The sequence below is a fragment of the Gadus morhua genome, chromosome 11 (genome assembly GCF_902167405.1).
Source record: "Gadus morhua chromosome 11, gadMor3.0, whole genome shotgun sequence".
NCBI lineage: Eukaryota > Metazoa > Chordata > Actinopteri > Gadiformes > Gadidae > Gadus > Gadus morhua.
In genome coordinates, this window is record NC_044058.1 from 20,590,280 (window position 1) to 20,604,376 (window position 14,097).

General features: G+C 48.3%; 1 protein-coding gene across 1 annotated transcript in view; it reads left to right on the top strand.

Moving 5' to 3' along the window:
* The window catches only part of triob (trio Rho guanine nucleotide exchange factor b), a 135,647-nt gene that overhangs the window by 42,061 nt on the left and 79,489 nt on the right, over positions 1-14,097 (top strand). Inside the window, 6 exon segments of the mRNA XM_030369795.1 lie at positions 529-643; positions 3,663-3,855; positions 5,547-5,651; positions 6,012-6,269; positions 6,440-6,595; positions 8,821-8,943. Of these exon segments, the coding sequence (XP_030225655.1) occupies positions 529-643; positions 3,663-3,855; positions 5,547-5,651; positions 6,012-6,269; positions 6,440-6,595; positions 8,821-8,943 (950 nt within the window).

Below are 14,097 nucleotides of genomic sequence, written 5' to 3' on the forward strand. Positions count from 1 at the left end.
GTAAAAAAAACCTGAATACATGGAGAATGATTTGAAATGAAATGTCTTCTTCTGCTCGCCATTAAGTTTGAGTGTCTCTTACATAAGAACCACTCAAATCCATAAATCGCCAAACTAATTAATGACTGCACCCAAAAACGAATTCATTAATGATGACCCTGTGATAAAAATAGTGCTTACGCTTTGTGATGGTGGGGTTCTCATACAATGTTTGACTAACATTTCTACAACCAAGCACCTCTCTAAACTAAAAGTGATATCTCTTGATTAACTCTAACCAAACGTGTACGTTAGTGTACATATGTACGTCATTTTATAAGTTGATATTCAAATACAACTTTATTAATGCAGACATATGTTTCAATTGTTTATAACCCCCAAAAGAACTACCAAAAGTCAAAATCTCTATAAACTGTTGTATCACCACATGCAGTACTTCAAAGCACCACTAGGGGCGAGGGCGTTCCTTGAGCGCAACAGTGGACCACAGCGAGTGACAGTGTGTGTGTGGGCCTTTGGTTTCCCCAGGGGGGAGGGACAGACGCGGCGGGCCCATCCTCACCTTCCCCGCGCGGAGCAACCATGACAGAATGCGACCTGAGGACCTACGGAGGCTCATAGCATACCTGGCCACCATCCCCAGGTGAGCCCTGCACACGCACTAACACACACGCTCGCGCACTCACACACACACAGACACTTACAATAACATACAAAGCACATGCAATCGTGTATTCACACACACGCACACACACACGCATGCACTCACATACACACACACACACACACACACACACACACACACCACACACACACACACACACACACACACACACACACACACACACACACACACACACACACGCATGCACTCACATACACACACACACACCACACACGCACACACACGCATGCACTCACATACACACACACACACACACACACACACATACACACACACACACACACACACACACACACACACACACACACACACACACACACACACACACACACACCCGCATGCACTCAAATACTCACATACACACACACACACACACACACACACACACACGCATAAACACACACACACACACACACACACACACACACACATACATACACACACACAAACACACTCACACACATATATACACACACACCTCTGCCTTTGGTTGGGGGCTCTCGGTTTAATTTAAGTCCAGACACTCTAGCCTGACCTCTAAAAGCAACACACACACACACACACACACACACACACACACACACACACACACACACACACACACACACACACACTCACACTCACACACATCACACTCACACTCACACTCACACTCACACTCAACACACTCAAACACTCACACACACACTCACACACACACACGCGCACACACCCGCACACACGCACACACACACACAAACATCTACACACATTCACACACACACACACACACACACACACACACACACACACACACACACACACACACACACACAACACACACACTACATCTACACACACACACACACACACACACACAACACACACACACACCACACACACACACACACACACACACACACACACACACACACACACACACACACACACACTACTACATCTACACACACTCTACAGCCCTCTAGTCCATTTTGTCAGTCTCAAGTGTTTCCGACTATCTTCGATATTATGGTGAAAGACCAGAGTACTGCTTCTTTTTATCTTCAGCCCAGCCTCGAGCTACGGGGCCACAGATTAAAGCCAGGTGCTTTAATTTAGATTCTATGTGAAGCTTCAACATGATTCCCCCCCCTCTCTCTCTCTCTTGCTCGCTCTCTCTTACTCGCTCTCTCCCTCTTACTCGCTCTCCCTTACTCGATATCTCTCTCTCTCTCTCTCTCTCTCTCTCTCTCTCTCTCTCTCCTCTCTCTTCTCTCTCTCTCTCTCTCTCTCTCTCTCTCTTCTCTCACTTGTTCTCTCTCTCTCTCTCTCTTTTTCTCCTCCTTTTGTACTCTAGCTCTCTCTATACATATTAGCCTACTTTCATCTCTTGCTCCCCCGTTTTCTTCCATCTCTCGGCCCTTCTCTGTCTTGCCTGACCCTCCGTCCACCCATCTGTCCGTCTCCCAGTCTAGATGAAAAGGACTGACACTTTCATTCAATATTGAAGAAGGAACCTTTTAATATTTGCCAAGCAATGCACATTGGTCAGCGACTTCCCTCTCTCTCTCTCTCTTTCTTCTTCTCTCTCTCTTCTCTCTCTCTCCTCTTCTCTCTCTCTCTCTCTCTCTCTCTCGCTCGCTCTCTCTCTTGCTGTCTCTCTCTGTGGCTTTCTCTCGTTCTCTCTGTCTTGTTTCTCTCTCTCTCTCCCTCCCTCTTCTCTCTCTCTCTCTTCCTCTCTCTCTCTCTCTCGCGCTCTCTCTTGCACGTGTTTTTCATCTCTCTCCTGTAGTCCTGTTCTCTGCCCCATGATACCACACCCCTTTTATAGTTTATTTTTTCTCTCTCTCGCTCTCTCTCTCTCTCTATCTCTCTCTCTCTCTCTCTCTCTCTCTCTCTCTCTCTCTCTCTCTCTCTCTCTCTCTCTCTGTCTCTCTCTCTCCTGGTTTTCTCTCTCCGTCTGGCTGCTGTGCCGTGTTGGTAGCCTGAGGTCAGCGTGAGTTAGTGCAGGAGGGCCCTGTGTCTGTGTGTCTCCCCCTCGCCAGACACACATCCACATTGAGCTCTTTAAACGCTCGGAGACCACCTTTTAAGGACTCGTATAGGGCCGCTAGTACCGGTAAGCAACGGTGGAAATTTTAAACGGTTCGATATAGCAGTTGACTTTGTCTCACTCTCTCGCTCTCTGCCTCTCTCTGCCTCTTTCTCTCTCTCTCTCTCTCGCTCTCTCTCTCTCTCTCGTTCTCTCTCTTTCTTTCTTTCTTTCCTTCTTTTTTTATCCCTCTCTTTATTTCTCTCTCTCTCCCTCCCTCTTTGCCTAAGAGGAACCAGCTGAAGAGACTTAGAAAGCATGTTTTTATTTGAAAGTATATTGTTGTTTTTTACTAATTTCTTCAATCTTTGTAAAATCTCTTACTGAAGGTAATTTCAGTTCATTTTAGATAGTTGGACGTAACTCTGACTCTACTTTGAGTGTACTATCATTTATTTTGGCTCAGTCGTGGTTGTAAACAGCAAAGGTATCTGACCTTGTTTCCTCACTAAAGTCTAAATGAAACAGACAAACATCTTTTGTGACCGGATTTTCATTTCTTTTTTTTTTTCTGATAATCCTAATCTCTTCCGAATTGAGTGATACAGTTAAGATTTGAGTCCGCTTCTGGCTAATTTCTGACCAATAAGGGCATCATGTCTTCGATTTGTTTGCAAACCCCCTTTGCCTGTCAATCACCTCAGCGTGAAACGCGACACTTCACAATGGCCAAGAAACCCAGGGAGGGAGGGAGGGAGGGAGGGAGGGAGGAGGGAGGGAGGGAGGGAGGGAGGGAGGGAGGGAGTAGCGAATGGAGGGGGGCGTTTCTGTTTCAGTTGTTTAGTTTCAAACCTCATTCTCTTCCTCCCTTCCCTGATCTCTCTATCTCTTTACAACTCCCGATTCATACCGACAGAACCTCTAACTCCTTGTTTGTCTCCCTTACCCTCCTGTCCTCCCTCCCAGCGAGGATGTGGCGAGACATGGCTTCACGGTCATCGTGGACATGCGCGGCTCCAAGTGGGACAGCATCAAGCCCCTGCTGAAGATCCTGCAGGAGTCCTTCCCCTCCTGTATCCACGTCGCCCTCATCATCAAGCCCGACAACTTCTGGCAGAAGCAGAGGACCAACTTCGGCAGCTCCAAGTTTGAGTTTGAGGTTGGTGGTCGTGCTCAACGTTGTTGTATTGTTTGTGTTGTAAAGTGTTGTGTTTGCATGGTCCTCTGCGTTGTGTGTTTTTCGTCATGGTCCTTGTCTCGGTATCGGCCGACTTTGCTTTGTTTAGTTCTCATATTAAAGATGACGAAAAGATCTTTGTCATTTGTAGGATGTTGTTCTGCAACATGCACGCTTTACAATGAAGTGGACTACAATAGAGGCATTACTTCAGCATTGTTCTCGGTACCTCTTAAAGTCCTTCTTAAGAGTAGAGTGTTCACTACTGTTTTGGTGTCACAATTACAGCAAACAGGGGATGAACTCTTGCATGTTTGGACGGAAGGTGACCAATCCCAAACTTTACTTTACTTCACTTCTCCTGTTGATATTTTGAGTTGCGGTTCATTTCGTTGTTCTATTTATTGGCTATTATTGGACAGAAGCTCGGTGACTGCTCCGTCCCGTGTGGGCAATCGTTGCTGGTATATTTAGCTCTGACCCAGTTACTATGGAAACCGAGTATATAGGACGCGGGCAGAGCGCTCTGTCTCAGCGGTAGGGAACTGGTTTCGGACCAGAACGATTGCTTCATAGGAGTTTTTTATCGGAGGGTAAATAGTTTTAATTGTTTCGAACATAATAAGGTGCACATAATAACATAATAATATGGCTCTATGGAATTCTGGATTTCCTATTAATGACATGTTTTTGTTGTGTATTCATAAATGTGGCCCCGTTAAACACACATACTTAGCCTAGCTGCTCAATTAAGCTAATCAGCTCTCATGGCTATTCATGAATCTGAGATGCAGGACATGGAAACCTTCTTTCCTTTAACCACAGCTATGGATAATCAACTTATCTAGAAGGTCGTTGAATGTTCTCTCTTTAGAAACTATTAGAGTGTGTTTTGTGGATTAAAACAAATGACCGGATGATGAATTGGCTCTGCATCTAATTATTTCCCTACACACTTTTTTTTTCATCCCTGTGCTGGAGTGAACTTTGACCCTCTCGGTTTCCTGTTGTGGATGTGTCCTAAGGCCCTAGCATTTGGACTTTCTGCAATGATAACATAGATGCTTCAGGAATGTTTTCTTTTCTCTTTTTTTTTTGGAGCACTGAGATCCTGACGGTGGCTTGTGTGTAGGTGTGTGCGTGCGTGTGTGTGTATGTGTGTGTGTGTGTGTGCGTGTGCATGTGTGTGTGTGTGTGTGGGTGTTTGAGAGCTGTGGCTCGGCACATTCCTTCAGTAATCCAAGCTCAACACGACCAGCTATGTGGAATATTTAGACAAAGCTGAGAAGTTTCAGTGGTTTTATAACATTCTTTTGAAACACAATACCGATTTAAGAATGTCCTCCCTTCTCCATTTCCTTTGCTATCTATCCCTTTCTCTATCTCTTATTCAATCTCATTCATTATTTCTCTCTCTGTCTCTCTCTCTCTGTCTCTCTGTCTTTCTGTCTCTGTCTCTCTCTCTGACTCTCTTCTTTCTCTCTCTCTCTTCTCTCTCTCTCTCTCTCTCTCTCTCTCTCTCTCTCTCTCTCTCTCTCTCTCTCTCTTCCTCTCTTCTCTCTCCTCCACTCGCTCTCTCATCTCCATTCATCCTTGCTCTCTCTCTCTCCCACCCCCCCTCCTCCCTTGACTCCTACCTCTGGGCCCTGACCTCCACTGCCTGCTGTTTTCAGACGGTGATGGTGTCCTTAGAGGGCCTGAACAAGATAGTGGACCCCTCCCAGCTGACAGCTGACTTCGAGGGCAGCCTGGAGTACAACCATGAGGACTGGATTGAGGTGGGTTGGTTACTCTTTCTCTGTTAGTTCAGCCTAGTTTAGCTTTTTGCCGCGGATCACGAACAGCACCAACAACACAAGTTGTGCGACGACTAGGTCCAAGAAAATAGTTTGGTGTCGTGTCTAATAATAGAAGGCCGTTTTCTGCTATGCTGGCAAGTGCTTGTAAAGCTCTTTTGTAAATAGTACGCAGCTGTACCGTTTCTTATCAGTACCTTTCAGACTGTGTTTTATCGCTTCATCCCATATAGGCCACTGTTCAAATCCTTTAACACTCCGATCAGCGACCTACTGAGCCGCAGTCATCGACCCTATCACCTCCCGTGTGTCACGCCCGCCGCCCTCTCCGTCCCCTCGCAGGTGCGGCTGTCCTTCGAGACGTTCGCGGGCGACGCGGCCCGCGCCCTGTCGCGCCTGGAGGAGCTCCAGGAGACCCTCTCCCAGCGGGACCTGCCCCGGGACCTGGAGGGGGCCCGCCGGCTGATGGAGGACCACGCGGGGCTCAAGAAGCGGGCCACCAAAGCCTCCGTGGAGGAGCTGGACGCCCAGGGGAAGAGGCTGCTGCAGAGGCTGCAGACCCTCACCGCCAGTACCACTGCTGGCGGCGGCGGCGGCGGTGTTGTCTGCGCCGGAGACGGTAGCTATGGTAACCGAGAGGAGGAGGAGGAGGAGGAGGAGGAGGAGGAGGCGGAGGAGGAGGCGGAGCGAGCGGCGACGCCAACGACTACCACCACCTCCTCCAGCAGCACCACCCGCCGCACCACGGCGGGGGGGTGGAGGTGTACCAGAGGCACGCCGACGCCCACCACCTGGCCGGCAGCGTGACGGGCGTGCTGGAGAAGCTGCACGGCACGCGGCAGCACCTGCAGCAGCTCTGGCACATGAGGAAGCTGAAGCTGGACCAGTGCTTCCAGCTCCGTCTGTTTGAGCAGGACGCCGAGAAGGTGGGTCCGAGCCTGACCCCTGACCCCTGATTCCGACCCCGACCCCATCCCCAGGGGCACCGATCCCATGTTTTCCTTTTTCCCCTTATCCTTTATATAGACCGGTATAGAAATATATCAGATAAACTGAATAAAATGTCCCCAAAGGAGTCAGCGAACCGTGTGCCAGGGCCTCAAAAGTAATGGATTCTCAAAATCCAAAATAAAATATGAAAACCAAACCCTAACCGCTAAACGTATCCCTAACCCTAACCCTAACCATAACCCTACCGCTAACCCTAACCCTAACCGAACTCCATGGGCTCTCGCTGGCTGCTGTTCGAAAATTGCAACTTTCTGCTGCCGCCCATTTAAAGGACATAACAGGTGTATTTATAGGGATGAATGTGTTGCAATTCTGTGTGTTATTTTGCATCGGAAATGTGCAATGCCTCAGCCCATAGTTTCTAGTGAACGATACTATTTTAGACAACGAAATGGTACAGATATATTGTGATTCTGTACCATATATGAAATAAGTATTCTGTTATAGCCGTATTGTCATTCTACATGGACCAAACTTTTATATAAAGTGGAAGATGTGGAAAATGCAAATGGCTAAGCTGTTTACATTGCATTTGCATTGGCATAAATGCATACCAGATTATGGCCAGCATTTTAAAATATGACAATTATTTGATCCCAAGATGGGCTTTGATCCCATGCAGGCCAGATTATAGTCGCTCTGTTACTGAGGAACATATGCAAGTAGTTATTTCTACCCCTGACAGAGCTCTTTTATTTTTATTTAATGCATTTTTCATTTAAAACCCAGATGTGTGTGTGTGTGTGTGTGTGTGTGTGTGTGTGTGTGTGTGTGTGGTGTGTGTGTGTGGTGTGTGTGTGTGTGTGTGTGTGTGTGTGTGTGTGTAGGTGCATGCTTATGGGGATTCTGTGTGCATTCCGGGAAGAGCCTTGCAAGCTGGGTAGCAGACACTCATACATAAACACACACACAGACACACACAGGCACACACACACAAATATACACATCCTCACACAAATACTCACGTAGACACACACAGACACATACACACAAACACACAAACACACTCACATAGATACACAGACACAAAGATACAGACACACACACACACACACACACACACACACACACACACACACACACACACACACACACACACACACACACACACACACTCATTCATGCAGACACACACACTCACACACACACACACACACACACACACACACAGTCATACAGACACACTCACTCACATAAACACACACAGACACACACACACAGACACACACACACTGACATGATCTAGATGTCTTTCTCTTACTCATTAGGGACAATAACACGTCTCCCTCCTAAAACATCAGTCGAGGGAAACACAGCCACCATGTTTTACTCTATCTGATGTCACATCTTGTGAGTGGAATGTGAGGCGACGAAAGCCAAAAGCTACACATCTGAAGCATCCATATTTTGACGTCCAACTTTTGAAACAATCCCTGTTTTTCTTCTAGCTTCCTTTCTTTTTTGGAGATCTCACCGACCGAATCAATCAAGCCGAGTGCATTTTATGTGTATAACCCTCAAAACACAGTCACAGCCTCATGGGGCTTTATGACAACCCTCTAACCCTATACCCATAAAAAACCTTTAACGCTCAAGGAAGAAACCTTGGCAAGGAAGGCGGAAAGAGGGATTCCTCGTTCCAGCGACGGTTAGGGGTGCAGCGGCTGCCATAATATCTAAGCATAAACTTATAGTAGCATAACAGGCAAGACACTTTAAGTTAAATGAAATAGCTTGAGAGTGCTTCGTGTCTATAGGGGTGCAGAAGTGCTGGCATGTGAGTTCAGCTGGTAACCAGGCGTCAAGTCGAGTTCACAGCAACACACCTAATTACATATCGACATTTACTTTTAGGGTATTTAGCGGACACTTTTATCCGAAGCGACTTACAATAAATACATTTTTCAGAAGAAAGAGAAACAACAATATATTGCGGTCCGTAGAGTAAGGATGTTCGTAGAAACTGTAAGTGTAAGTCGGCAAGCACTCACAATCGCTATGTTATCCCATACCCCGTATACGACAAAGATAACTAGGACGAGATGCTCCACGATGCTTAGCACTATGCCCATATGAAAGATGCATCTTTTGTTCGGTCTTTGCTCTATTCTCATTGGTCCTTCTCACGTCTCCCCCCCAGATGTTTGACTGGATCATGCACAACAAGGGCCTCTTCCTGACCAGCTACACGGAGATCGGCAGGAACAACCAGCACGCCGTTGAGCTGCAGACACAGCACAACCACTTCGCCATGAACTGCATGGTAGGACCGCCTCCTTTAGGACAGACACACGCACACACACACGCACGCACACACACGCACACACACACGCACGCACATACGCACACACATGCACACGCAGACACACCACACACCACACACACACACACACACACACACACACGCATACATACACACACGCAGACACACATACAGACAGAATGCATGGTAGGACACGCTTCTTTTCGGACAGAAAACCACACACACACACACACACACACAGGCAGACAGACAGACACAAACACACAGACTCATGTGTACATATACACGTACACATACACAGACACACCCACACATATACATACATACATACATACTGTATGTAAATGCATACATACATACACACATAAATGCATACATACATACATACATAATGCGTGTGGCGTGCATGGTAGGACATGCCTCCTCTATGAGATGAACACCCAGGCACGCACACAAACACACACACACACACATACACTCACACGCACACATATATAAGCTTGTGTTGTCACACGGGGGTAAGAGGCTAAAACAAAGGGAATAGATGCTGGCTTTATCTCCACACCCGCTTGCACTGACCCCCGCCAAACACCCATTCTCCTTTTCTTCTCTTCTCCTCTGGACTCCATAAAGTATGTTCTCTCCGTTCCCGTGAGACACCCCATAGCCCTCTCCTCCTCCTCTTCCTCCTCCTCCTGCTGCTCTGTCCTGTCAGCCCTCATCATCTCAGTCCCCGTCATGTGACTTGCCCTGAAGCAGGGCGCTGTGCCTGGCTGTGGTGGTGTGCAGCCCGCCGTGGTCCGCAGCCCGCGGGGCACAGCAGTGCTGGGCGGGGGGGTGGAGGCGGGGAAGCAGACCTGGGCGGCGGGTGGACTGGCTGCCCTGGCTGACCCTCGTTTGTTTTGATAGCTTTTTTGTTTTTTGAGCTTTTTTTTTCTTTCTGTCTGTCTCCCTCTATCCATCCATCTGTCTCTCTATCTCCCTCTCACACTATTTCCCTGTTTATCAATCTCTTTAGCTCTCTCTCTCTCTCTCTCTATCTCTCTCTCTCTCTCTCTCTCTCTCTCTCTCTCTCTCTCTCTCTCTCTCTCTCTCTCTCTCTCTCTCTCTCTCTCCGTCTGTCTCTCCACCATCAAACACATGTTTATTTCTCCTAGTCCCAGACGGATGTGTTGACCCATCCTGCATGTGATTGTTGTTCTTGCGTGGTCTGTCAGTGGGCCCTGCGGCCCAGCGGCCGAGCCACTAAGGCCCGGAGCGCTGCCCGGAACACGGGCGTGGACCCGGGTCAAACAGTCCCCCCCCCCACCCCCCCCCACACCACACCCTGGTGCTGCTGCTGCGGCGGCCATGTTGTCTAAACAGAGATAGCTTTGGCTTCGGAGCCTCCGCCGGTCGGAGCTTCCTCTGGAGCAGAGCGGCAAAACACATCTTTCCTGTGGCTGACTCCCAGAGCCCCGGGAGCGGATGGGGAGGGCTCTTAACGGCAGGGCTGCAGGATGCACGTGCAACGTCTTATTCCTGGGACTCTGTGTTTTCTTGGTATTGCGACGGTCAATTGAACCGGGAAGAAAGAAAGAAAGAAAAAAACAATGTGATAGAAAATATAAACAATCTCACACAGCTGCATGTTTAAGCACAGCTGATGGGAATTCAACAATGGTTGCTTTAGTTTTTACACTGGCTGGACTATTAAGTATATCTCTACATTTAGTAAGCTGTTTGGCTGATTACTTTGACTTGCTTCAAGGAAAGGAGGTAAGGAAGTCGAGTCTCCTCAGGAGTCAAGGTGGGGTACCATCATGGCTCCTTATCTATGGCTTATACAGACAGGGGACGTCCCACCTCTCTGCCCAGAGCAGCTAGGGGGAGGCGCGTAGCTCAGGGACACCTCGACACCCAGCTAGGAGGAGCCGGGGATCGAACCAGCAACCTTCCGGTTACCAGCCGACCCACTCTACCTCCTGAGCTACTGCTGTCCGTTGCTATCGGAAAGTTATAGTGCTGCAAAGCGCAGTAAAAGAAAACAGCTGAAGCGATTCGTGATATCGTACACACCTCACACTCCCCTCCGTAGTACTGATTATTGCATGCTGTGCTTAAAGATGTCATGGGGAGAAACTGGGCCAGACGTGGGTTTCCATGTTGGACCCCCTGCTGTGGCCCTCAGCCCCCGAACCTGAGCACGATGTGTCAACACCAGGAACAGGGAGTGACCCGGCGCCACAACACTGGAGTACAGAACACACAGGGGGGGTGCTCTGGGTACACACCCACACACACGTGCACAAATGTACACATACATACGCACGCACACGCACACACAAACACACAAACTCATATAGGCATATGTGGTCAATGGGACCACACACACACACACACACACATGCACACACACACACACACACACACACACATCCACCACACACACACATACACACAAAAACACTCATAGAGGCGTATGTGGTCAATGCGATTACCCTCTCTCTCACGCACAAACACAAACACACGAACGCACACACAGTTTAGTGGCCGCTGCTCCCTCCGCCCCTTCCCTCACAGGATGTGCAGCTTCCCCTTCCTGTATGGTGCATGACTGGCTGAAAACACACCTTGTCAGGCTCAGGGCGGGGGGGGGGGGGGGCGGCCTGACAGACACACCGTGTTTACAGGGTGGGCAACGGGTTGGGACGGGGTCCAGCTGTGTGTGTTTGTGTGTTTGTGTGTGTGTGTAATCATATTGACCACATATGCCTGCACAAGTGTCTGTGTGTTTATGTGTGTGTGTGTATTTGTGAGTGTGTGTGTGATTGTATGTGTGTGTGTGTGTGTGTGTGTGTGTGTGTGCATGTGATACATTCAAGAAACTCCAAGCTAGTAGGGTTGAAGTGACTGGGTTGAAGGGGGCCTGCTGAAGAGGGGTGTCGAATTACTTATTCATTGTTTCGGAAAGGGCTTGTGGAAAACAGGCATACGAAAATGATGTATAAAACAGCCACACAAAAGCGTCGGTTTTCAAGCAGCTCAAAAGCTATAACATGTATTTTTCTATTTTGGAGCTCATGTACACATATACAGTAAACAGTAGGTACACTAACAACCACAAATGACGCAACAGACACACTGAAAAACACATAGACACAAAACTCTCTCTTCCCCAACCGGTACTTAACTGAAGGTTTACACCTGCCCCTGAGCCAATGATCCTTGGCTTCAAACTGCAAACATTAAACTGAACTCTTTTCATCCGCAGTACACTATCTGTCAGGGTTTATTTTAGCACCATAAAATATTTCTGGTTGACGTGATGTTTCTACTCCGAGCCCCACCAGGGGAAAGGCTGCGTTGAGATTACTGACTTTGATGCCTGGCCGTTATTACAGCCTTTTCTAAAAGACCGTAGCGTGTAGTTTTCGCAGTTTTGTTTTGAGCGCTATGCGTTGATTTCCGGAGGCAGGTGAGGGTTGTAACATCAGGGGGCAGGGGGCAGACTGCCGATGCGCGGTACCTCGTTGGAGAACGACGGTTGTCATGGCAACCGACGAACCACGGCAAGGCGTATTCAATGGTGGTCTTTTCTTTTTTTCTCAGCACCTGTAGTGCCCTGGATGATTTGAAGTGCCAGAAGCTTCCTGCCTGTGTAAATTACAATCAGCAATTATACAGCATGTTTGAATGTATTTCAATTAGACTAACGACAATGTTGACATTGTTCGGAAAATCGAATGCAAATTTTTCTTCAACAAAAAGAAAGAGAAATAAATATAACTATCGTGTTTAACTCCATGGCTTTGATACTGTAGACATTTTTCTACATGACTCTCTCTTCTCTGATTCAGCAGTCTTGTTCCTCCTCCGCTCTCTCGTCTCTCCTCCTTCTCTAGAACTTTCTTAAATATCTCCCTTGCTCCCTTCTTCACCCGCCCACCTGCTCTCTCCCCCTTCATCAGTCTTACCCCTGTGAGCTTTAATACCAGGATTACTTCCTCCGCACCGCCCCGGCGCTCTGTCTCCTTCCCTGGACATCTCCTCGATCTCACTCCTTCTCGCTTATTCTCAGTCTTGCTCTGTCCCACTATTTCACGATGGCTCTAACTCTTACTCTCACTATCGTGCTCGCTCTTCCTCTATCGCTCACTCTATCTCTCTCTCTTACTTTTGTACACTCTCGCTCACTCTAACTCGCCCTCTCGTTCTCTTGCTCTCTTGCTCTCTTGCTCTTGCTCTCACTATCGCTCTAGATCTCGCTCACTCTGACTCTTACTCTCTCTCAGTCGCTTTCGCTCACTTTCTCTCACTTGCCCTGTCGCTCCCACGCTCTCTCTTACTCTTTCCCCCTCACTTTGACTCTCTCTCCCTCTCACTGACTTTCTCCCTCTCACTCTGACTCTCTCTCCCTCTCACTCTGACTCTCTCTCTCACTCTCACTCTCTCTCCCTCTCACTCTGACTCTCTCCCTTTCTCTCTCTCTCTCCCTCACACTCAGACTCTCTCTCAAACTCTCTCTCTCTCACTCTCTCTCCCTCTCAATCTGACTCTCTCCCTCTCAATCTGATTCTCTCTCCCTCTCACTCTGGCTCTGTCTCTGGCTCTCTCTCACTCTCACTCTGACTCTCTCCCTCTCACTCAGACTCACTTTCCCTCTCTCTCTCTCTCTGACTCTATCTCTCCCTCTCCCTCTGACTCTGACTCTCACTCCCTCTTGCTCTGGCTCTCTCTCTCCCTCTCGCTCTCCCTCTCCCTCTCTCTCTCTGACTCTCCCTCCGTCTCTCTCTCCCTCTCTCTCTCACTCTCACTCTGGCTCTCTCTCTGGCTCTCCTCTAATTAGTCCATCTCGCAGTAGCTCCAGCAGGCTGGCGTCGGCTCAGGCCCGTCTGTGTGGTATTTATCCTCCTCCTTCCTAACATCTCACAGATGGACGAGAGGCCTTGAGGCTTATTATTGGAGGACGAGAGGTCAAGCCTCTTCTCTGGCTGTGTGTGCGTGTGTGTGTATGTATCTGCAGTGTCATCTGCTATCTGTTACTAGTACACACACACACAGACACACAAACACACACATGCACACACACATAGAGCCATTAACGATGCAATGCTCTGCTTGTCAACTAAATTGAGGGAACACCCTCTGACAGACAGACAGACAGACAGACAG